The following is a 25,707-nucleotide window of genomic DNA, read 5'->3' as shown; positions in this document are numbered from 1 at the left end:
AAGCTAAGACACAAACTGAAGTCTTAAAAGACGATGCTTTGAGTTTCCTATCAAATTCAGTTTGTGTCTTAGCTTCTAGTAATGGTCTAGTTGTTGGTCACACCATTAATGATCATGATTTGATTGAGTTTGGAAAATGTAATCCAGTTACAAAGTCTTGGTCTTCACTTCCCACCCGTTAGTCATTTCAAAGAAACCATAGTTTTGCTGATATAAACCTCATTTTAGATTGCTCTTTAGATGACTACAAGATGTTTCTTTTGAAAACTCAGGTGTGTGGTCACTAACTTCTTATACATGTGGTGTTTATCACAGCAAAGAAGGTGTGTGGACAACAATGAAAAAATAGTTGTTCACCTGGTGGTAGGAACATGGAATTTGACATGCATGTATTTCACAAGGGATGTCTTCATTTTATCTCAGATTGCACTTCTTACTTTGCAAAATCTAGGCCTTTTTATAAGCCATATATAATGTCTTATAATCTAGAGAATGGAATCTCAACTATGCTTAGGTTGCCAAGGGAAGCTGTAAAAGGTTGTCATATTATGTGTAACATGGGCATATTCAACTGGGGGGTAAAAAGAGAAGTTTCAATAGTTCTATTTGTTTGGTGAAATTAAGAAATTATGTTTTCACTGTTTGGTTTTTAAAAGACTATGAGTCAGGTTCGTGGAAAAAGGTATTGACAGTGAGGGTAAGAGCATTGAGATTGAATGAGACAAATCCTAATGTTAGAGGGTTTATGTTTATGAATGGTAATCTCTTAGTTTTTGCTATGGAAGAGAAACTTTAAAGTTATGGTTTGGAGGGTGAAAATTTTATGATGGTCGAATAAATATGTCGACACAATTATGCATTTAAACTCCGTTTTATCTCCTACTCTGATACACTTCGATCTTGTGGAACTAATACTAGAGCTATGCCTTGTTAGGAATTGATGTTGCTGCAAAATTGGATGGAGTCCAAATCATAAACCGTTGCAATTACATATGGTGCCATGTTTAATTCATAGATAATTGTTGAAACCATTGTACAATAATATCCTAAAGATAACAAATTTAATAACTATTTACTACTGTTTATAAATGACAAATATGTTTTGTAAAAAAAATGACAAATATGAATTCATACATATAAACAACTTCAGCACCCAAATTTATCAGGAGCTGCACATGATATAACTCATAATATGAATTGTCAAATTATCATCGAACAAATAAAATTTGTGACACTGAGCGAGTCCAATTCTGCTGGAGTCTTGGCTATACATGTTAATCTCTACGATATGTCAGTTCATTGGTAACAATTCAAGTTTCATCACAGATAGTTGTAATTTTCTAAAATGACTATTAGTGCATGTTTGATATTAGACTGGGTTAGTCAGAATCATAATGATTCATCATGATTATGATAAACCTTCCATAATACCAAAAACACTTTTAATTGTAGATATATATATTTTTTAAATACAACATACGCGCTAACGTTTCCGTGAACCTACCTTAGTTAGTATGAACAAGTGCTGAGGCTCGAACCTTGAACACCCCACTTATTCACCTTAAAAATGATAGATCTGTAAAGAAATTGACACAAGAATAATGTATTAATGTGTGATACATTCTAAACAAAATAACATAGTTGAAGTAACGCACATATGCCAAGTCAGATCATGAAAGTCCTACTATTTCATTCATTAGGGGAAACATTATGCCACATTTAAGAATTATTCAAAGAGATAGTGCTTGTTCACAGCAACAGACACATCCCAAGTACAACTCATCCCTTTAGGAAACACAACCAAGTCACCAGCACCAAATTCAACTGACTCATTTGCTCCATTTGGTGTTACCTTAACTTCTCCTTCTAGAAGATAACATGTCTCTTTGGAATCATAAGTCCATGGGAATTTGCTTGGAGGACAACCCCATCTGTTACATCAGCCACCACTTAGAGAAAAATAATTTTATGAAGAGAGAAAAGTAAGAAGAGTAACATGCAAAAAAATAGAGTAAATGTATAATTTTATACCATTAAAATAAAACAAGAAAATGTACATTTTACTAGTTTATTCATCACTCTTGCTTGATTAGTATTATTAAATACACTTTGTTATCCATAATAATACAAGGTAAAATGAGTTTAAACTACACGTTGAAAAAAAACCATTGAACCTCTTCTGCAATAGATTTTGAGAGGTAGCAAAACACTTTCACCAAGAGATTTTGAACTAATAAACCATAATGAGCACATGAGTAAGTTATTAATTGTATATTATACCTCTAAACATGTATGGAGTACTGAGATAGACACGAGAATAACACTAACATGTAGACACCGATAATAATAGTGATTGAGTGTAATCACATGCATCAATGTCTTGCAGGTGTCAAACATTAACACGTCTCAAACACCAGACATACCTTCAATATCATTAAAAACAATAAAAAATAGACATAACTTCAATAAAACATACCGGTGGTAGTTGACTTGTTTATCATAATATAGTTCCTGATTTAGTTTAAAATCCTAGGAGAACATTTTGAGAAGAGAAGTGTTTAAAACACTATACTATTCTGATACTATTATCATCTTTATCATCAACTATTAGTGGAACAAAATACTTGTTAACTATCAAATAACATTAACTTTTTTCCTCATTGGATGATATTTAGAAATTGGATCAGCAGCCAAGTCAAATTGAGGACAAATTAATATGACGATTCTTGCCGTGTATTCTTATGTCTGTTATATTTGCATTGACAAATTAGTATGATACATAATGCAATCAAGACAGAATTATATTTGCATTGAAATTATATCATTTGTTACTCAATGTTGAATATATGCAGATTCTAAAATAAGTATCATTTCGATCAAATGCTTTGATCAATCAGACTATTTAAGTGGTTCCAATACCTTTTTGTTTTGGTAGGCATTTTCGCAAATTTATCAACCAAATGAGTTTGCGGTTTGCTCAATCAGACTGTTCAAACACCATCACAACGGCGATGGCTCACTTAAATCTAAAGTTTCAATACAAAGTCTTATCACTAAATGCACGCATCTAAGAGAGTGAGAAACTTGAAGTTTGCTTTGCCTATGTTGTCAAAACAAACATTAGTCATATTACATAGAAATATCATAAACAACTACAACTCAAGTGTTTAGTTTTCAATCTTAACTCCACAAATTGAGAAAATAAGAAGGCAGAGATTGAGCTATGCTCGAGTAAGCGTATTTTGTAAAATTATTGTATTTTAAAAGCAGGTCTGATATAAAACCTGGAGAGAAAAAAAATTCAACTTTTAATCTGTTTTAGTCAAATCAAAGTTGAAGGCAAACACAATTCTAATTTCAAAATAACCAAACGTCGAGATATTTACCAAAATCACATTCGACACGAGAAAACTCAAGTTTGACACTCGTTATTGTGTATCCAAACATGCAATATGGTGTTAAGAAAGAGTCTAATCAATTCTTATTTTTGAAAGAAGGGACTGTGCAATGATTCAATATGTTCACATGATAATATTGCCCTTAAACTTTAGCAAGTAAGCCTATGTTTGGTTCCACGGCCGACACCCCGGAATGCCATCTGGTTTGTGACTACAAATTAGTTATGTTTGGCTTCCGGTCCTAAAATTGATTCTAGCCTCAAGCTCAATTATACTCTAAAGGTTAGATTTCTAGATTTGGTGGTGATAAAATATCAATTCTCAAATTAATTAAAAGTGAAAGATACTTTACACACTCAAAAACAATTTTGATCCAAACATAAATTTGTAAAAATCATTGTGAATGTATCTAAAACATAAATCACTTTACATTCAACTTCCTCGTAATCAAAATAAATTTTACAAATCAATTCATTCAAAACCAATTTTCATCACTGCAGAATCAAGCACACACAAAGTTATGAAAAACACATACCGGTCTGTCTCATAGGTCATTCTTAAAAGTTTAGCAACAGAATGAAACCAACCTCACAAAAATATAGCTTGAATTTTCAGTTGTTTCAAAATCTATAATATCATAAACTAACTAAATAGTAAGCATCCAAAATGTTTTTTTGTTGTACGTAGACAAAGTGGTTAGCATCACCTAAAAACTCACACACAACAACAGATAATGTCCAACCTAACAATCTTGACATTGTCAGTTGAATTAGGCCTTACAGACAACATCCAAAACGTTTTTTTTTTTTTTTAAAAAAAAAAAAAAATTGTGTTTAATGTTCATAAAGCTAGTATCTTTCTATGCTTGACAATCCAATTCAAAAAGATTACTTGTGAAGATTAAATGTTTATAAGTGGGGAGGCAATCCTCACATCACAAACCGGTTTGTGGGGTTATGTTAGGCCTAACGACAAATTCTATGATTGTATCAGAGCCTCTCCAAGATCTATTGGATCACCTACTATCAGGTATCCGGGGCCACACCATTTATATCCAAACAACAATCTCAATAGTGTTAAATAAATGTTTATAAGTGGGGCAACCCTCACCTCTCAAGTCGGTTTTGTGAGGTTGTGTTAAACTTAACCACATATTCTAAGATCAACCAAAAACATACCAGAGTCGAGAGAGTGTTGCTAGCATTACTCTCTTTTAAACATAGTAAAGCTCGTTTTTTTAGTGAAAAAACAACAAAATCTAGGTACACAAATTCACATCAAATCAAATGATAGTAAAGCTCATTTTTTTAGTGAAAAAACAACAAAATCTTCAACAAAAAAAAAATACAAAATTAATGTAAAATGTGTAGAAGAAAGAGAATAGAGGATATACTTGGACCATTGCCTAACACCAAGTTGAGTGAGTTTTTCTTCAGAAGGGTTTTTTTCAATCTTGATGCCCAGTTTCTCTGTCACGTTACTCATACTTTCTTCTCTTAATCAAGTAAAATTAAGGAGATGAAGGAAGCGTTTTGGTTTGATGGTTAAAACTGAGAATCTTCGAGAGGGTGAACTGAAGAACATAAAAAGTTTAAGTGTGAAGACCATTTTGTCCTTTCAAAAAAATAAACATATTTTACCATCTTTTATACATTTTCTTTTAAATAAAACGAAAACACAAGATTAATTTTATGCAGTCACTAGAAATAGTTTATCATTTTTTTGAGAGAATGCATGTAGTTTATCATAAAGACCACAAAATCTAAAATATAAATTTTTGCTTATAATAATGAATGGAGAATGTATATGTAGGGTACAATTTTTTTTTTAAATCACAAAAAATATACTTTACGTATTTGTGAAAACATTTTATGCCGAAGGGACATACAAATTAACTCCTTTGATAAAAGATGAATGTTATTTGAACAACCATTTTACTTGATAATTTGTAAGACAATTAAAATATACAAAAAAATGTAGAAGTATTAACATAAATATTAAAGCAATAGAGAGAAAAAATAAAATCACAATATACGTACGTATAGAAGAGAAAGTTATCATAAAATTTTTCATAAAATAGTTGTTACTCCCTCCGTCCCTTAATAAATGACCTAGTTGACAATATGCATTATTGACTTGATATACTTTGACCATACTTTTCTACTAATTCACAAAGATAAATAATATCATGTAAGATGTTGTTGGATTCGTCTCGATGAGTATTTTTAAAATATTAAATTTTTATAATTTTTTTTAGTAGAGAATTGAAGATATTAAAGATAAAACATATGCATTGGTATGTATGTCAGAGGCAACTAGGTCATTTATTTAGGGACGGAGGAAGTAATTATTATTTCTCTAACACGACTCACAAAAAACATATATTACCATTAAAAAACCATGAAATATTTATTTTGACTAGGAGTATATAGTTGTAAATGCCACACGACTTATGAGTATTTGGTACTGTGGCAGTGTCCCAATCAAACCAATCAAACAAGAGAACTTTTCTCACAAAAGGGTCATCGAAAATTTGAAACTTTCGTTGATTACCTTAAAAAACAAACAGAGAAATTGAAAGAAAGAAAGATGAGAAACGGTGATGATGAGAAGGGTTTGCTGTGGAAGCTTCCGGTGTTGAAATCCAACAATTTAGGGAAAGTGGGACCTGGATTCGGTATTGGTGCTGGCTGTGGCCTTGGTTTTGGCATCGGTCTTCTTGGAGGTACACTTCAATTCTAGTAATCATTGAAAGTTTCATGTTTTCAATGACCTTTTTGTTAAAAAAGTTTTCTTGTTTGATTATAGTTGGTTTTAGTGATGAATGAAAGTTTCAATTTTTCAATGACCCTTTTGTATGAAATTCTTGTTTGGTATAGTTCATTATAGTAATCAAAGAAAGTTTTAATTTTTGAAGGACCCTTTTGTTAGACTAGGAAGGAAGCATTGACACTGATACCGCACACAACACTCACACTGACATGTCGACACCATTACTAGTTTAAGCAAATGACATAATTGAATGTAATCATAAGTGTCGACATGTATAATGTCTGTGTTCGCCGGCTTCGATCAGAAGTGCCGGTGCTCCAGAGTTGCTAGCAAATTGATTATAGTTCAATTTTTCAATGACCCTTTTGTGTGAATAAATTTTTTTGTTTGATTATAGTTTGTTTTAGTGATGAATGAAAGTTTCAATTTTTCAATGTTCCTTTTGTATGAAAACTTTTCTTGTTTGATTATAAGCTTCAATTTTTCACTGACCCTTTTGTTAGAAAAGTTTCATTGTTTGATAATTATAGTTGATTCTAGTGATGAATGAAAGTTTCGATATTTCTACACCCTTTTGTAAGAAAAGTTTTCATGTTTGGTTATCCTTAACTCTAGTAATCAAAGAAAAATCCCTCAAAAAAAAAAGTATTCAAAGAAAGTTTCATTTTTTCAATGATCCTTTTGTTAGACTTTGAAGCACATACATCACATAGGACAGCACCAACATTGACATGTTGACACCATTAGTAATTTAAGAGAGTGACATAATTGAATGCAATCACAAGTGTTGGTGTCTGACACGGAAACATGTTGGATAGTGGACACACCTTCAATTAGAAGTGCCGACACTTAAGAGTTGTTAGAAAAGTTTTATGGTTTGATTATCGTTGTTTCTAGCAATCAACGAATGTTTCAAATTTTCAATGACTCTTTTGTTAGAAAAGTTTATTGTTTGATTATAGTTGGTTCTAGTGATCAAAGTTTCAATTTTTCAATGACCCTTTTGAAAGAAAAGTTTAATTGTTTGGTTATTGTTTAATTATAGTAATGAACGGAAGTGTCAATTTTTCAATGACCCTTTTGTCAGACTAAGAAGCACTGACACTGACACCACATACGACACACCGACATGTTGACACCATTAGTAATTTGAGAAAATGACATAATCAAATGTAATCACAAGTTTCGGTGATGTGTTGGAGTCGGACACACCTTTGATCAAAAGTGTCGGTGCTTCAGAGTTTTTAGAAAAAATTTCTTGTTTGATTATAGTTAATTCTATTTTGTAAAAGAAGTTTTTTTGATTGATTATAGTTTTTTTTTTTTTTTTTTTGAGGGATTGTTTGATTATAGTTTATTCTAGTAATCAATTAAAGTTTCAATTTTTCAATGACCCATTTGTTAGAAAAATTTTGCTTTATCATAGTTCATTCTAGTAATCAATTAAAGTTTCAAATTTTCAATGACCCTTTTGCTGTAAGAAAAGTTCTTGTTTGATTATAAATATGCATTATGTAGTATTTGTTTTGTTGGTTGAGTAGAATGGATAGTTGATTTGACTGTTACAGTGCTGAAAGAAAGATTGAGATATAGATATGTAGTTTAGCTATTGATTGATTGATTGAGTGATACTGTTGAGTTTTAAGTGTGTTGAATGCTTTACCCCAATGCTTATTTGCTTGAATATGGTATGGCTATTGCTTAGTTGTTTAATAGTTCTATTTAGTTAGATCAGTGTTGTCAAAGATTGGTCTTGGTGGATTGCAGTGGTGGATGTTTTGACAACTGCCATGGCCAATTTAGGAAGGATTGCAGAGCCATGACTTTTATGGCGGATATTTTGCTTTCCGCCATTGCCCATCATCCACATTTCATAACACTGATTTAAATTGGGGCGAGTCATATAATCATGTAGATCAGTGTTGTGAATTTTGTGTTTTTGACGGGGGTTTGACAAGCCGTAATATGTGAAATTGTGTGAATTTGGGGTTTCCCTGATTGATTAAGATTCCACGCATTAAATGTGCTAAACTATAATGTCACATTTCTATTGCTTGAATATGGCATGGCTATTGCTTATTTGATAGTTCTTTTTAGTTTGGGAGAGGGAGTAAAATTGGGGGAAGTTGATTGTCTTCAGTTATGCTATCACTCTGTTGAGGATTTGTGCATGTTATGACTGTGTTTCTAACTGGTTTTGGAAAGTTCGATTGTGAGCCTTCCTTAAGTGGAGGAATGAACGAAATGACGTGACTGCGTGAATGTGGGGGGTACCCTGACAATAGGGAATCATGTCCGAAATTGGGAGATAATTATTTTTTATTGATGAATCAATCAATAGGCAGTTATAACATTTTGGGGTAATGGGGGCAGTTTTGATTGTGAGTTTGCTGGTTTTATTGGAAAATTTGTCCTTGAAATGGTGTATATGCGTCCTTGCCTTGTTCTGGTTTGAAGGTTATTAAGTGTTGGCAATGCAAGTTATGTAATGTAAGAAATTTCGTGAGGATATTTTCAGTGAAATCTATGTTAGTCTTTGCTTGGTGTCTTTTTGTTCCCTCTTAAACAAAAGAAAGTCTTGGATCCTATGTATCTGTCTTCACTTTTCATAAATGTCATCTTGAAATTTCATTTGTACTTACAGTAGTTAATAATAGTATCATTCAATTCATATCTCAATCTGCATCAAAGGAAGAGGCAATCAATACTGTTTACAAGTTGAATCTTAAATCAGTTTTGTACCTGAATCGTTGGATAAGTTCTGATTATCTCTGTTGAATAGCATGAATTGCGATTATGATGTGAATCCCACAGTTTGATTCTGTCATGGCCAGGTTCTGCAACCCAGTTTCAAAAAGGCCTTTTAGGGGTTTTTTTTTGCAATTATTTTTCTTAAATGTGACAAACAGAAAATATCTCTAAATACTTCCATACAAGTCTGCAATGAATCAACAGGCCAGCAAGGTGAATGACTCTAATTATGATGAATTGAAACACAACAGTTCATATATTTTGAACGTGTTTCACTCTTTTTGCGTGCTAAGCTTTGAACATATCTTGTGATTTTTAATTTGTCCATCAATTTTGAATTGTGATGCTATGTTTGGTTTGTCTATTTGCTTTGTTGTGATAAACCTTATTACTACGTTAGAATGTTTAATATTTGCTATGCACATAGTATCAAGTTATACTTAGATACTACGACAAATATTTTAAACTGTGTTCTATCTCTATGGATATTTTGTAGTGTTTGCTTGAGAAATTCTCATGCAAAATACTTTAATGATTTCAGGAGTGGGTTTTGGCCCTGGAATTCCTGGCTTACAAGTTGGTTTTGGGTTTGGTGCTGGATGTGGTGTTGGCTTAGGATTTGGTTATGGCGTGGGAAAGGGAATTGCACAAGATGAGTATAGAAGGTACTCAAATGTTGGAAATCCTTTTCGTGGTTCTGGAAGAATTATTAATGAGTAAGTAAATTGCCTCCCTTTCCTTATTTTTTATGCCTTTTCTTAATGTGAATAAGCTCATTTGGTTGCTTCCAACAAACCTTTCTATTTTGTTTGTTGGTCCTTCTACTTTCTTTGTTTGGATAAACCACTTAATTAAGCGTTTATGTTAGTTTATATGTATAAGCTATTTCTATGTCAAAAGAAAATAAAGTCAATTTTAAATTTCTTTAAATTTAATACAATTGATATCTTTAAATTTCTAGAAACATTCATTTGTACAATTATTTTGGTTTAGTTTGCTGCTCAATGGATGTGGTTAGATTCATATTTAGTTATTAAAGTTGAGACCAACGAATTATATATTTTTTTGAAATACCAGCGAATTATATTTAAAAATTATGAGATGGCCATTTATAAATTTTAATGTATCCGTTGTGGTTTAGTCGTTGCATCGAGAAACCTGAAGATCTCATGATTTTATGTAATTAGAGACTGAAACATGCAGGTTCAACTTACCTCCATATAGCATTCCTCCATCTACTCCTTTCCAATGCATGGATAAATGATACGTGGCAAATATAAATCCAAAGGTTGATATTAAAAGGTTAAAACAGAGGCCATTTCATCTAATTCCTCTCATCATCTTCTTCGTTGATACAACAATATACCCATCTAGTTTCTTCCTCTCCCTTTTCCTTTCGCCGGCGCCGGCGACGGCGCCGCCCTTCTCGGTTCATCCCATTGGCAGGGATCTTCCTCCCTTTTTCTATACACACCACCGCGCACAACCCCACATCTCCGTCGTTATCGTTCTCCCGACGGCGTGACGGTGACTGTTCTATCTTCTTCCTCTCGTCGTTTCCATGGCTATGTTTATTTCAAATCTGGAAAAACATCAAGAATAGACCGTGTTATCTTACTTTTGAAATCATTTTTTGTTTTTGTTTTATGAAATCATGTGGGCTATGATGTGTTTGTGGGAAGATTGAGAATAGACTGTGAATTTTCAATTTGTCCTTGATTTGTAAATCGTGATTTGGAGTCTGATAACGAAGCGGTGGCGCCGGAAAGAGGAAGCTACGCCGGCGATGGAAGAAGCGACGACGGGGATGATTAGTGGAAGAAGAACTGTTTGCGAGAAAGAGAAGAGAAGACACACACACTTTTCTTTTTTAATTTTATTAAACAGTACTTATTTTTCACCTTTTAATATCAACCTTTGGATTTATATTTGCCACATGTCATTTATCCATGCATTGGAAAGGAGTAAATGGAGGAATGCTAAATGGAGTTAAGTTGAACTCGAAACATGCCATACGGATTCTGTACAATGCATATGCATTTGGTAAATTAGAAAGCTAGAAACAGTTGGCATGTAAACGACTGTTCAGTTATCATATAGAGTGTAACAAACACCAGAACCTACAGATATATTTGTAGCTACAATAGTTTTGTTGTGTGAAAATTCCAACTCATTTTTAACATTAATTGTAACATGTTGTGTTATTTTCAGGGATGATATTACTGCACTTGTGGATGACATAGTCATAAATACTAAAAAGCTTATCAAGGCAACATCAAAAGAAATCGACAAGTGGAGAAGATGATGGAGTAGACCATTAATTTTTTCATGTACAATTGTATTTAACTAATATCTTCGCCAGTAATTTCTACCAAATCATGTGGCGGCAACATAGTTGGGATTCTTCTAGAGATAAATCTTCTATATCTAAATTTGATAAAAGCCGTAACATTGATAATTTTTTAGGGTTTTTTAATCAAACTTTGACATGTCCCTGTTCAAGAAATCAACAAAAAGGTGAATTTGAGTATGGAAGAACAACCACTGCCATATCTGTTTGATTTCAAGTTGGAAGCACTTGAAATGGTGATGATACCGTCTTGAAAATATGTGGTGTGCGAGTTAAAAAAAATGTCGAAGTCATTATAGTCTGTGAATCAGAATTGTTGAATGAAAATTGGATGATTTTCATGTTACAAGTTCATCTGTTTATGAATCCGAGGTAAAAACATCATGGTCACTTAATCAAAATCTGTCCGTTCATATTGAGTTTATATTTGAATTTTGATTTGATGAAGCTAAAATTTGAACCGTCGATCTTGATATAACAATCAAAATATTTTACTGCAGGAACTATAAGGTATTTTGACTGCAAACAACTATAATCCATGAGAATTCAAGTTTTCTAACTGTAGTAATTGTTCCATTTATTGAGAGTGTTCATGTGACTTTTTCAACTTATTTGACAGTACAATACAAGTCCACTATTAGAATGGTCCCAACAGAATATACAAACTAAAAAGTCCTTTTTACCACAACTGTAAATAATGAAATGTTACTATAACTATGTGGTAGCCATTATTTCAACCAAATTGAAAGAAAATTAAAAAAACAAGAACCTGAAATGAATGGCAGAAATAATTCCAAGAAACAGATAAAACATGTTATCCAAACACAAGCAATCAACCAACACAGAATCTAACCACATCAGCAGCATCCTCTCATCACATGTATCATAGATCAACCAATCAAATGCATACATTGGATTACACATCTTTAATCTAAACCAATCAATGACCATGATCATGAATCTGACGTGGCATGTCTACATCCACTAACCATGCATCATATAGTAACTACCTCTCTATCTTTCATATTGTGAATTCAGCAACAAATTAATTCATCAAAGCTTAGTTTGAGTTGAAGATTCCTAAAACCAACCATGGCTTCCATTGCTGCTTCTACTGCAGCTGCTTCACTTGGAATGTCTGAAATGCTTGGAAATCCAGTTAAATTCAGTGGTGCAACTAGGTCTGTTCCTTCATCTTCAACTCCATCTACCTTCAAAACTGTTGCTCTTTTCTCCAGGAAGAAAGCAGCACCTCCACCAAAGCAGAAAGTGGCTACTCCGGCCAGCGAGGAACTCGCCAAGTGGTATGGTAAGTCATAATCAATGTTCTGTTGTGTGTGTTTAAGCATTTGTTCTTTAACTATGTATAAGGTTCTCTAAGGTATAGCGTTTTATTTAGTAAACAAATATGATTCATGTTTCTATTTATATTATGTTCTTATCATCACTTTACATTTCTACTATATCTTAACAAGGTTTTAAATTGTGGTCGCTTCACGATCCTTAGTATTGTATTGAATTTTAAAAATAGCATATAAATACTAAAATGAACTTGGTACATGTTTGGATTAGTGGTGAATTTGGTGGAATCACAATCTGTCACTGTGTTTTGGCTAAAACTACAATATGAAACTTCAAGGAAATCAGAGCACCACCTTGATTTTGTGAAACTTACGGTCAATCCCACCATGCAAGTAGAAAGAGTGTCTGTTTGGTTCCGCGATGACGAAATTGACTTTGTAAAATTGATTTTAGTAGTAAAATGATATATGTTTGGGTATGTTGACGTGAAAGTGAGTTGAACCGTAAATTTGAATGTAAAAATCACATTTGGAGGCAAAAACTACAATTCTTAACTTCACGTTAAAAACAATTTTTGAGGCAAAATTAATTATAACTTTCAAACGTATCAAAATCGATTATCTGTCTTTAGAATCATTATTAGCTCTCTCGAATGTGAATCTAAACATGCACTACTGAGTAATTGAAATTTGAAAACTATAGTTGCTAAAACTTATCGTTGTTTTTATAATTTGATGGCAGGTCCTGACAGAAGGATCTTCTTGCCAGACGGTCTCTTGGACAGATCTGAGATCCCTGAGTACTTGACTGGAGAAGTCCCTGGAGAGTATGTGACTTCTACTTTGGAACTCCTTTAACTCATTTTCTCAATCAAACTACTCAACTTTTTTATTGAAATTTTGGTTCTTCTTTTGCTTAACATGTTTATGTGTGTCTATGCAGCTACGGTTATGATCCTTTTGGTCTAAGCAAGAAGCCCGAAGACTTTGCCAAGTATGTCTAAATCTTACCACATACACAGATACATACATACATACACACATCTATATACGTTTATATAAACACGCATATATAAATGACTTAAATACACTTTTGATCTCCTTATTTTCGTTGATTAACGATTTTGGTCTCTATATTTCTAGATCGAAGAATATAGTCATCAAATTTTTAAATTTCAGAAATTTTCTCTACCACTGCATTTTAGGTTTATTTTTTGCTGATGTGTCGGTGAACAATGAGCTGTCAAGTCACGATGACAATGTATATTTTTGGAAAATCTGATTTTTTTTTTTTTTTTTAGGGTTTTCCAATTTTTTTTTTTAAAACAGTACTTTAATGTATGGAAAATAAAATAATAAAATTTAATTCACATATGCGATGCCACATCACCCTGTGACTTGTTAGCTTATTATTAAACTTGACATATCAGCAAAAATAAGTCTCAACTTCAGTGGTGCAGAAAATTTATGAAATTTTAACAACTAGGTTTAGAAATTGAAGGACTAAAATCGTGAATCAACAAAAATAGGACTAAAAGTGCATTTAATCTTCTATATGTATATATGTGTGTGCGCGCGCTCGCACTCCTATTATATGCTTATGTTACGTTAATTGTGTGGCAATTTTATGGTGAATGATTGATGGACTAATGCAGATATCAAGGATATGAGTTGATTCATGCCAGATGGGCAATGCTTGGTGCTGCTGGATTCATCATTCCCGAGGCCTTCAACAAATATGGAGCCAACTGTGGTCCTGAAGCAGTTTGGTTCAAGGTATGCAAGCTCCAACAGAACCGTCGCAATGTCAACTTTATTAATTCATTATTTATGCATGTCACTTAACAGAGGAATTTCAATACAATAAAACACTTATGACATCGTTTAATTTATGCAGTTGACCCTACATAGTAGAATAAGACTCGGTTTATTCAAACTTTGTAATTAGGTTTTTATATTAGGCCGAGGCTCTATCTTTAATCTATGTGGAACTTGGTTTTCCAATACAATGATACCATATTATGTTTTTATATTGAGTCTAACTCATCCTAACAGAACCGACTTGTAGATGCCATTCTTTATAAACTCTAACGATTCTCCATCTTCAATCAACGTAGAACTTGGTTTTTCCAATATTTTTTATTGCATTGTTTACATTATAAGTCAATTTAATTTAATTTTCTTTTTGAAACGAATGTAGACTGGAGCTCTTCTTCTTGACGGGGGTACGTTGAACTACTTCGGAAAGCCAATCCCCATCAATCTTATTGTTGCTGTTGTTGCTGAGGTTGTTCTCTTGGGAGGTGCTGAGTACTACAGAATTACCAATGGATTGGTATGTATATTTCTTTCCTACCATTGTTATTAGAATTTAACTACTATACACTAACAATGCAAAAGCCATTTTACACAAAAAAAAAAAAAAAATCATATCTCACTATGTAGATATCTCTGTCCGGTTTTACGGATTGATTTTATAACACGATATCATGATGATCAAATGTATTTTGCGCTGACAATATATTGTTATTAAACTCTTTTTACTAAAGGAAAGTTATTATTTATCCAAATGAACCATTTTAGAGCCTTTTTGATTTGACTTATTTGAGCTTAACTACTAAAAGAAGCACCTGCGGGAGTGTTTGGGGTTAGTTTATGAAAACAGTGTTAGGAACATGTCCGTAAGCTGTTTTCAGCTTACTTCCAAAGCTCTCTATGATAGTTTATGAAAACAATTTAAAGCTTATACGAAAACAATTTGACTTTATTTTATCTTTTGATCTAGAAATAGCTTATACATAATCACTTATACATTACAATGACTTACAAATTGTCACCTATATCTTTCAGGAATTGGAAGACAAGTTTCACCCAGGTGGTCCATTCGATCCATTAGGGCTAGCAAATGATCCAGACCAAGCTGCAATTCTTAAAGTGAAGGAAATTAAGAATGGTAGACTTGCTATGTTTGCCATGCTTGGTTTCTTCATCCAAGCTTATGTGACAGGAGAAGGTCCAGTTGAGAACTTAGCAAAGCATCTCAGTGATCCTTTCGGAAACAACTTGCTCACCGTCATTTCTGGAAATGTTGAGAGGGTTCCAACTCTGTGAGGAGTCAATCATTTTCATGCTTTTTATCCAATCTTGAATGTGTACAATACATCTCACTTGACATTATTAAGGCATTTTGCTTTATTTAATGGAAGCCAACTCACTCTTGAATTTTAGTGCATGCATAGTCTGGTTCATAATTTAAGCTTTGCATTCTTGAACTTATTCCACTTTTATGCATGAAATTAACTAATTTTATACAACAAAACCTAACTGGAAATAAATTTAACACTGAGAAATGATTTTTCGACACTAACATTTTGATGTCAAATACACTGTATTATTTGATTTGAGTATTTTTGAGATGTGTTATAGCAACCCGGTTCAAAAGTAAAACATACGAAAGCAACACAGAACTAAGAACACAAATGTTTAACCTCAGAGTTCGGCCAATTGTGTCTACCTCTTCAATGGCAGTGCGACTACAATATTTTTCTAAACACATATAGTGTGTGTCACATACAGGCCGATGGACACATTTCAAACAATTTAAACACATTTCAAGTCCTCGATCGGAGGCTTTTGTCGCGGCATGTTACTAAATGATGGAAGAGATAGGAACACCATGCTATTAGTATCCATAACATTTGAATTTAGTTGCATAATTCAAAATGTAAATTCCATATCTGAATGTCCCCGTGAGCTTAGCTCACTTGGTTAGGTATAATGTATATTATATGCAGGGGTCGGGGTTCCAATTTGTTTAAGTAACCATACTCTTAGCCTGAACAGCTCCACCAACCATTTCTGTTTTTATCAACTCCAAAAAGTTAAAGACCTGTTGAGGGTTAGAACAATTAAATGAAAATATATAAAAACTGAAAAATATGGTGTTCCAAATTAAGAAACTTAAGTTATTCAATAAAAATGATATATGAGGGACAAACAAAAAAGTGAACTTTTCACCTCAAAGTGCTGCTGCAATGCTGGTGCATGGTGATGAAGGGTTACATATATCTTCTCAATTAATGTCAAGAGAGCATCCACTTGATCACCAAGAAGATCAACCTATATTTCAATAAACAATTTTTAGTTTTATGCATCTTTATATAGAGAAACAGCAGTTTTATATACCGCGAAGCATGCATTCGCGAAGTGATCGTGGACAAAAAATGACCAATAAGTTGTTATTGGGCGGAATACATGGGATGTTGCTGAAATTATGGGAGTCAAATTGTGATTATCCAATCAAAACACAGCAGTTTTGCTCTCGGGATAAATTCGTGATGAATGGTTCGCATTAAGTAGCATTTTCCATAGAGAAATTGCATCCATTTGAGATGTGTCAGATTTGTGATGTTCAAATAACATTACACTTTCAAATGACATAAAAAATTTAAAGAGAGTAATTAACCAATATAACGTGAAATTTAGTAATTTTTTATGACTAGTTAGTAACTACCAACCTACGTACTTTAGAAATAGAAATAACGATAACAATCTGACACACATTCGATATTGAAGATACTTTCTGATACATACCAGAAAGTATCCAATATTATTCCGTATCCTTCTTAGAAACATCTTCGATATGTCTTACTAATTAAAAAATCATTTATCATTCAAATAAGATATATATTACTACAAAATTCTATGAGCAGGTTAGTACTAAGTTACTAACTATATATTATGTAAGATTATGCTACAAACCTCAGCTTCAGCATTTTGGAGATTCTGACATCTTCTAATGAAGGCCTTTTGGTACAATAACTCTTTTCTTCTCATACAATCAACCATCTTAATAACCGGATCCACACAACATTTCATCTTTTGCAACCTGTATGCATATTTTTCAAAAAATAAAATAAGGACCATGCATTAAGTAGTATCAATACTAAAAGTATTAGTTGAAATGTCTGCTGCCACAGTCCCACACTTTCACGCAGTCGGCAAATCGATAATCGTTGAATTGAGACCAGACTATCCATATTTCAACCTCGGTATTTTAGAGTTAAAAAAATAATCAAAATCTGCTTGCTTTCTGCACCGTCTAATCTTGACTCAACAACCTCCGATGTACTGACTGCACGAACGCGTCGAATTGTGACAACATACTATCCAAATCCAACACATACCTCAAAGTAAACATCTCCAATTTCTGGTATACTGTTGCCTCAAATTCTTCAAATATTGGAGATTCAAAAGAAGACAACTTCAATTGTTCTTGTTCATGAGCAAACATTTGCTGATGAAAACTTTCCGAGTCACGTATACTATGTCCTAAGCTAGTTCCCAACTCCTTCAGAAGTGCTTTGCTTATACCTAATTGTTGCAAAACATTTTCTACCTTACTTGTTAGTGAAGAAAAGGTTTGTTCCTCACCAGTTAACAAATCTTCAAATATTTCGTGCTCATGTAGGTCACCGCGTTCCGAACCTAAGTCGAGTTGTTTGCTATGTTCTTTGATCTCAGAATGTGCACTTAGCATTAGATTCTCCTCTGCTTCAAAACAACTAAGTAGAGACTCTAGCAATATAATTGTCAAGTTCTCTTGTCCTTGAACTTTTTGCACTTGATTTAGTATCATAGTAGAGAAATTTTCTTGTATTTTGGTGTTTTTTCTATGATAAATTGAATCATAGCTTGAAATATTTACAAAATAACTCAATGTTTCTTCAAACACAATTTGATCTATTTGTTCTCTTATTATGTTGTCAACTTTGCAACTTGTCATCATTTTGTTGAATTCTTCAATAGTCTTCTTAAATACAAGCATGGATATATCTTCTTGTAGGGTTCCTTCTATTTCATCTCCCAAAGCTTCCTTTGCTAAGACATCTTGATTTGAATTCATATATTTAATTGTCTCAAAGAAGACAAGAAAATTTGTGTCTTCTCTAATTTTCCTTTTGATTTTATTTCTCTCAATGCTTTCACTCAACTCATTCATCATTTCTTTTAAGTAACCTTTTTGTACATGCTCTTGCATTAGCTTCTCCAAGTCAATCTCATATTCTTGTGATGATAACTTTGTCCTTTCTTCCAACACAATATGATCTAATTTTTCTCTTATTGTACACTCAAATTTGAAATTTTCCATCAATTTGTTCATTTCTTCATTACTCCTTCTAATTACAAGCATGCATATATCTTCCTCTATGATTGCTTGTATTTCATTTTCAAAATGTTCCTTAGCTAAGAGAAATTCTTGATTGGAATTGATATCCTTAATTGTCTCCAAGAAGACAATAAAATTTATGTCTTCTCTAATTTTCCTTTTGATTACATTTCTCTCACTGCTTTCATTCAACTCATTCATCATTTCTTTTAAGTAGCATTTATGTACTTGCTCTTGTATTACCTTTCCCAAGTCAATCTCATATTCTTGTGATGATAACTTCTTCCTTGGAAGTGTTTCCTTTTCATGAATAGCTTTTTGGTTGAAAAGAGATTCACCTTGTTTCTCATTCCTTTTTATAAGATTATCCAATTTCTCAATTGCAATTTGGATATTTTCTTGTATGATGCTTAGTTCCTTTCTTTTCTTGGACGATGACGCCTTTTTCTCTTGTAATATTCGATTCTTAATCCGATTCAATTCTTCGTTCTTTTGTTGAATAATAGATTCATGATTTTTGATCATCTTAGCAACTAAGCTTCTATTTTCATTCTCTTCCTCTTCTTGTAACTCTACTTCCATATGATCTCTATCTTCTGCATTTTGAGGAGATCGATGAAATGTTTCATGAGTTCTTTCTTCCGATGAAGATTTTGTCGGAGAAGAAAGGGCCGAAGAATCAGATTCCTCAGGAAACACTTCATGCATAGTCACAAGTTCATTCTTTAAACTTGTAACCTCATTCATCAATGTTGACCAATGCTCTTGCCAACATTTGTGAACATGATTCTCATTCCTTCTAGCTTCTACCTTGTTGAAGTTGAGAGATTTTAGATAAAGGAAAGTAATAAAATACTAGTTGAGAGATAGATAAAGGGAAGTAGTAAAATATTAAAGGCATTAAATATTATTGATAATAATATACTTCTGGCTTAATATCAAGCACTAAATACTAATGTCTATTTACATTGTACATATAGTTGAGTAAAAAAAATATATATAGTGCACATGGACTCAATTCTAAATCAAGAAGAAATCATAATAATTAGAGTTTAATTTGTTTGTATACATTGCCAATGAAAACAAGTTTACATTTTCAGCAAATCATAATGATTCATATGTGTGATCATAAAAGTAAATATGATTAAAGCCATTTTTTTTAACGATCTAACAATTATCATTGTTTGACAATATAAAAAGTATTTACACTAACGGTGTATATGAATTAGTTTATATGTCTTTGTGGGCTTAATTCAATTGGTAGGGACATTGTCTAATATATGCAGAATCTGACGTTCAGACCTCGAGCATCCCTTAAGAGATGAATTTCTAGCCACTTGTTAGTATTTACTTAACCAAAATAATATAAAGATGTTGTAATTATATTTTATAACATTCAAACATACCTCAATCCCCTAAAAAAAACATACCTCAATATTCTCTTGGAACTCCCTCATGAAACTGGTAATTAATATAGAAATCATATCTTTTTCAATTTTCAACTGCCATTGCCTCTCTTTTGGCCTCATCTCACATGAAAAAAGAGCACTTTGCATCTTACCAAAAGCAAGGTCCATAGTTTGCTTTAATACATCAATATCTGAACCCATCTCTTCAATCTTTTTTGTGTCAATGACAATATTATGTGATTGTGGTACAACATTTTCCACTACGTCATGTTGTGGTTCAAGTCTTTGTTTAATATTCAACATTTGTTGATCCATACTACTCCTCAACTCACATAAATTACCATCACTCTTTACTTTTACGTAACTAGTTGTTTGGTTTTTCTTCAATCTTTGTGACAACTCTCTATCCTTCTCTAAAATAATCGATTCCGATTCCTCGAGACGTCCTTGAAGGCGATCTTTTATTTCTCGTAGGTCATCAAGTAGTTTTTCATGATTGCTTTCGAGAAAACTACTTTCCGTCTCGGCATGAACAATGGTTAGACAACCTTCAAGTTGCATCACTGCCAATTCATAGAATTTTGATATCTCATTCAACCTTTCAAGGACTCCTGTTTTTGTCTTCATTTTCTCTTGAGCTTTGTTCATGGCACGATGAACTATAGACATCATTGTTGAATCTGCTAATGACACTTCAAATCTTCCATCCATGCATCCAAAAATCTCATCCATTATTATGAAAAAAATACAATAATGATGTTAAATGCTACAAAAAAAAATTGTAAGTTATTTAGAATGCGAGTTAGATTTGACATTTTCACATCTTTCAAAAAAAAAAAAATTGATATTTCCTCTAAAATTGGATATTTGAATTGATCTTTTCAATAACTTTTTTGGGTAAGCATGTCTCTAGGCATTCTTTGCGGAAATTATGTGACATTTGAAATTCGTATAGTTATAACTTATGTGGCACATTTAAGAATCATTTTAACAAATAAAAAATGTTTCCCTTTCAAAAAGAAAAAACAAATAAAAAATGTTTCAAAATAGTTTTATTTTAATTTCTCAATATAACATTAATTATATTATCCTATCTTCAGATTATTACATTTTATTATACATTTCCATTAATTATTATTACTAATAATTAATAAAGATAATTTTGTAAAACTCTAATACTATTTCATAAATCAAGATTTTCTAAAAAGAGTAAAATGTAAAGTGAAAAATCAAGATTATTATTATAACAAACTTTTTTTTTTTTTTTGAAGAAGCTAAACTAACCCACCCAAATTAACTCCCAAATCTCAAATCAATACCACTAGGTCAACCCAGATGGGTTGTTATTATCATAACAAACTTAAGATTTGTTATGACGTACATGCGATATCTACATTTATTTTGTTAATTAAAAGGATACATGCACCAAGAGAAAGAAACATTCTATTTTGATAAAATTTTCACTTTACTCAATCAAATATCGACCAAAACATCAAAGTGTCTGCATTTATATCACTCTTTTTGTGGAGCATCGTTATCGTCCGCCATCGTATGTCACAAATTCTTGCCGCCGCCTCAAATCCACTTCAGGTCGATTTAAAAAGAAAAATTGGCTGAAAATCATCAAGGCCTCTGTAACGTGCATAAGAAGTCGGTTATACAAATTAGTCCCGGTATGATTAATGGTTCCCAACTGCAGGCCAAACAGAATGCAAGGTTCATTTAATTGAAACAAATACTTAAAGGAAGAAGATGACTCCCTGTTCAAAGTGTCATCATGTACACCCACCTCTAGATATTTGTTCATTACTTGTGGGTTTTCTTGCGGTTATTACTTCATAAAGGACTTTTCCTACAAATCTTAATTTTGCAGGAATATCTGCAAATTATATTACTTTTAGTTAATGCTTTACATTTGGAAGAAATTTAGAATTCATTTTTGAATTTTCCTGCGGCTTTACATGCGATGTTAGACACAGTAAACAATTTTGCAACAAAATCCTCATGTTTAGTAAACCGCTTGAAAATTTTGCAGGTATTCCTACAGATTTTCTTACGGACACACATGTTAGGTTTCCTATGATTTGGTTTAAATTTTTTTTTTTTTTTCTTCATGAAATTTAAAGAATGGTAAGATTTTAGCTTTCTTTATTTTTTTTTGTAAAAGATTTTAGATTTTGAATATGTACCCTTTTTTTTGGTACAAAAGAGGGCAAAAATCCAGAAGGAGAAAAAAAAACTAAACAACTAAACGAACATTCCTAGGCATGCAAGCCCCGGAAATATCATCAAATAGGAGACTGGTATACTAGGAGGGGTCTCCAAAACAAAAAACAAAAAAAATCGAAGAATCCATGGTAAGATTGAAATTAGCAAGCCAATCTTCACTTCTATATATTGCCTTCTCGCCAAGTATAATGAACCTCAACGTGCCAACTACGATCTAGTAGATTCCTGATACGCCGAATCAACAAAGGGATCGTCCCGTTAATCTTGCAATTATTTGTAACCATGTTAATAGCAATTTTGAATATTCCTTAACAAAAAAAACTATTTTGAATATGTACCTTTTTTTTTTGTATAATTTTGAATTTGAATCTTAAGTTACAACATGTGTAAATGAAAGTTTCAATCAACTTTTGTCGATTCGAGTTGACTTTTTTTTTAGTTTAGTTTATACAAAGTTATGTAAAAATGTTTTGCATTATCAACACATTGCATCCATTCAGCCAAGTGGTTTGACTCAATTTAATAATGAGGTACCCCTATGATGAATCGTTCGAGGAAACAAAGTTCAATTTCTTATGGTACCTACTTCTCGAACGAACTCAGGATTACTAGCGCTCCCTTTTCCGGTGGTTTAACACCAATAAAAATTATGCATCCATATGTATAAAAAATTTCCCATAAAAAAATACGTATAATTTTATTCTTTTGAAATTTTGTCCGAATAACTTATTGAGAGTTTTAATCAACTTGACTGTAAAATTATTTGTGTTCGAGTTTCATGGTTAGTTTAGAATAAGAAAGTTCTCCCTCCGTCCTTACATGTAAGCACTATTTGTCTCTAATAAAAGGGTGCTTACATGTCCCGGAAGGAGTAATAGAGAAAAGGATTATGCTTGTTACCACAAAAAGTTAATCAACAAAAATAAACAATATCACAAAACCCAACCATGTTTTCCGCCAAACATTAATTTTATTTTTTTTGTTTTAAAAAAAAAAAAGAAGAAGAAGAAGAAGGAGATTGATATGGAACAATGTTATTTCATGCTTTTCGTAGAAATCCCTTTGTGGGATTTAGCATTACTCTAGATAAAATTATGAGCTAAGATAAGAGACATAAAAGGAAAAAAATTATATGTAAAAAAGAAAGGATAAATTTGGACATCTTAATGTTTTGTTTTTTATATGTATATGTATTAAATATTCTTTTGAGAGAGTACATGTATTAAATACGTGCCTAAAAATGAAGAAAAAAAATAATATATGCCTAAAAAATGACGTATAAAAAGTATGTACGACCTCTTCAATAAAAAAGTATGAACGACAAAAAAAATTGGATTGTTTCTTTTTAGGCAAAATAGAACTAGACCATTTTTAAAAGGAGTTATAATTATTTTTGTATATGTAACAGTCCGTCAATGTACGATGATTTTAAAATAGTATTTGATTGTGAATTTGAACTTTGTTAAAATAGTCAATTAATACTATCATTAACTTTTGGGTTAAATAAATTTTTAGTCCCTATAAATATTCACAGTTTTGTTTTTAGTCCCTACAAAATAAAATCACACTTGTTAGTCCCTGTGACATTTTCCTTAAGCATTTTAGGGACCAAAACTGTTGATGAAAATTTTTGATAGAGACTAAAAGTGCTGATGCAAAAATTTATAGGGACTAAAAATGCTGATAGAAAATTTTATAGGAACTAAAAAGTTTGATTTTATTTTGTAGGGACTAAAAACAAAACTTTGAATATTTATAGGGATTAAAAACTTAATTAACCCTTCACTTTTTGCATATAGAAATTTTTGGTGGTGTCTGAAGTTCTACATTGTCCTTGCATATATAAATCGATATCACTAAATAAGTACCTTATTTGAACATAAGAAAATATTTTATTAACAGAGTGTACTGATAGGTTTATTTTGAGATTTTGATGTATTGACGGTTAGGATTTAGATTTAGGGTTTAAGGTATCACCCCTATAAATATGTCAAAACTTCTCAGCCATCCAGCCTTCCTATTCACGATCACAGCCATATCTCTTTCTCTCCGTTGCGTCGAGTAATCTCCATCCTCCACCTTGTCGTCAATCCAGCAAAGCCTGTTGTTATCGTCCCCGTCCTTTTGATCAACGTACCTCTCATTTCGCTGATCCACATAATGGATTTCAAGGTGGTGTTACTTTCTGTTTCAGTTTCTCATTTCTAGGGTTTGCGTTTTGTTTCTTTGATTTAAATTTTTCATTCAATTTCATGAAGGTTTTACAGATAGCGTTTTGTTTCACATTTATTTATTGCCTTGCGTTTTGTTTCACATGTATATAACTGATGATAATTGATAATCGATTCTTGTAGTATTTGCTTTTTTTTGACCTAATGAAGTAAAAATGCTGCGAAAAGGTAAGTATTGTAATAGTGGCATAAAATTAACTACTAATTATCTATCAGTGAATTAATTCTGAATCAGCATAGTTCTATTGGGAACGTATAAGAAAAATTATTTTGTTTTATTAGCATCATCATTATTCAATTTCCTTGCTATGTTTTATTTTGCTTTATTTCAATGCCTAATAATTTGAGATACATTGATCCTAATAGACGCCAATATGATCGTTGTGTGTTTGGCCCTTTATGTCGCTTGCTAAGTGTGGGTTATTATACTTTGAGATACTCTTTCTTTCCGAAATTATTAACAACCTCACTTATGTTATTTCTCATGTAGTTTTGCAAGGGGGAGTGTATTAGTCCATGTCTCTGAAATCTTTCAAACAAGAGGTTTTCATCAATAATGTCTACAATCATCTTGGTCATCGTTTCGTCAGCATTGTATGTTTCATCTTTATCAACTTGTTTTTACTTTGGTTTATTATACTCACAAAAATCAATGAGAAAAAACACTCTTAAATATAATAATTTTTCCTTTTATTTTATCTTCTCGAATTTTAGCTTAAAAGAAACATGACGGTGATGATTTAGAAGGACAAACGAATAAACTTGTCACCATTTAAATGTTTTATCTAGATAAAGACATGAAATATCCTTTTAATAAAGTTAAATTGTATTAAACTTTTTCATCATATTATCATATATGTATACAAAAATAAAAGTATATTTAGGCAAGTTTAATATGATGAAAAAGCATAATACAATTTACCTTTATTAGAAGGATATTTCATACCTTTGTCCATATAAAATTTTCAAATGGTGACAAGTTTTATATGTTTGTATTTTTGAATTATCACCATCGTGTTTATAATTCAGGTAAAAAAATAAAATGAAAAAATATAATATTTAAGAATCATTTTCTCATTGATTTATCTGATGTATCA

General features: G+C 32.0%; 4 protein-coding genes across 4 annotated transcripts; 2 read left to right on the top strand and 2 right to left on the bottom strand.

Moving 5' to 3' along the window:
* Nucleotides 1-1,462: 1,462 nt before the first annotated feature.
* On the bottom strand, nt 1,463-4,972 carry LOC11443706 (uncharacterized). The gene is made up of 2 exons (XM_024785598.2): nt 4,792-4,972; nt 1,463-1,931 (listed from the first exon to the last, which is right to left on the bottom strand). Exons 1-2 carry the CDS (start codon nt 4,881-4,883, stop codon nt 1,727-1,729), a joined length of 297 nt encoding a protein of 98 aa, XP_024641366.1. The 5' UTR covers nt 4,884-4,972; the 3' UTR covers nt 1,463-1,726.
* An 885-nt stretch (nt 4,973-5,857) lies between these two features.
* Nucleotides 5,858-11,672, top strand: LOC25496570 (glycine-rich cell wall structural protein 1). The gene is made up of 3 exons (XM_013596956.3): nt 5,858-6,123; nt 9,463-9,637; nt 11,133-11,672. The coding sequence occupies exons 1-3, from the start codon at nt 5,988-5,990 to the stop codon at nt 11,224-11,226; spliced, it is 405 nt and encodes a 134-aa protein (XP_013452410.1). The 5' UTR covers nt 5,858-5,987; the 3' UTR covers nt 11,227-11,672.
* Nucleotides 11,673-12,281: 609 nt separating this feature from the next.
* Nucleotides 12,282-15,804, top strand: LOC25496571 (chlorophyll a-b binding protein CP26, chloroplastic). Its single transcript, XM_013596957.3, has 6 exons — nt 12,282-12,580; nt 13,315-13,399; nt 13,516-13,566; nt 14,228-14,348; nt 14,773-14,907; nt 15,423-15,804. The coding sequence occupies exons 1-6, from the start codon at nt 12,364-12,366 to the stop codon at nt 15,681-15,683; spliced, it is 870 nt and encodes a 289-aa protein (XP_013452411.1). The 5' UTR covers nt 12,282-12,363; the 3' UTR covers nt 15,684-15,804.
* A 556-nt stretch (nt 15,805-16,360) lies between these two features.
* On the bottom strand, nt 16,361-20,882 carry LOC25496572 (WPP domain-associated protein). The gene is made up of 5 exons (XM_024786484.2): nt 20,400-20,882; nt 20,172-20,360; nt 17,759-19,551; nt 17,334-17,460; nt 16,361-16,691 (listed from the first exon to the last, which is right to left on the bottom strand). The coding sequence occupies exons 1-5, from the start codon at nt 20,880-20,882 to the stop codon at nt 16,542-16,544; spliced, it is 2,742 nt and encodes a 913-aa protein (XP_024642252.1). The 3' UTR covers nt 16,361-16,541.
* Between the last annotated feature and the right edge of the window lie 4,825 nt (nt 20,883-25,707).

The sequence above is a fragment of the Medicago truncatula genome, chromosome 6 (genome assembly GCF_003473485.1).
Source record: "Medicago truncatula cultivar Jemalong A17 chromosome 6, MtrunA17r5.0-ANR, whole genome shotgun sequence".
NCBI classification, from domain to species: Eukaryota; Viridiplantae; Streptophyta; class Magnoliopsida; order Fabales; family Fabaceae; genus Medicago; species Medicago truncatula.
The sequence above is the reverse complement of the archived record's forward strand: the minus strand, read 5'-3'. Positions and strand labels throughout refer to the sequence as shown.

Coding starts and splice junctions, on each gene's coding strand:
- LOC25496572 (XM_024786484.2), bottom strand. CDS start 20,882: ATGGATGAGATTTTTGGATGCATGGATGGAAGATTTGAAGTGTCATTA. Junction 17,461..17,758: donor TTGGAGATGTTTACTTTGAG/GTATGTGTTGGA, acceptor ATATGCATACAG/GTTGCAAAAGATGAAATGTT. Junction 16,692..17,333: donor TCCAAAATGCTGAAGCTGAG/GTTTGTAGCATA, acceptor ATTGAAATATAG/GTTGATCTTCTTGGTGATCA.
- LOC25496571 (XM_013596957.3), top strand. CDS start 12,364: ATGGCTTCCATTGCTGCTTCTACTGCAGCTGCTTCACTTGGAATGTCT. Junction 13,400..13,515: donor ACTGGAGAAGTCCCTGGAGA/GTATGTGACTTC, acceptor GTGTCTATGCAG/CTACGGTTATGATCCTTTTG. Junction 13,567..14,227: donor AAGCCCGAAGACTTTGCCAA/GTATGTCTAAAT, acceptor GGACTAATGCAG/ATATCAAGGATATGAGTTGA.
- LOC25496570 (XM_013596956.3), top strand. CDS start 5,988: ATGAGAAACGGTGATGATGAGAAGGGTTTGCTGTGGAAGCTTCCGGTG. Junction 6,124..9,462: donor TGGCATCGGTCTTCTTGGAG/GTACACTTCAAT, acceptor TAATGATTTCAG/GAGTGGGTTTTGGCCCTGGA. Junction 9,638..11,132: donor TCTGGAAGAATTATTAATGA/GTAAGTAAATTG, acceptor TGTTATTTTCAG/GGATGATATTACTGCACTTG.
- LOC11443706 (XM_024785598.2), bottom strand. CDS start 4,883: ATGAGTAACGTGACAGAGAAACTGGGCATCAAGATTGAAAAAAACCCT. Junction 1,932..4,791: donor GGTGTTAGGCAATGGTCCAA/GTATATCCTCTA, acceptor CTGATGTAACAG/ATGGGGTTGTCCTCCAAGCA.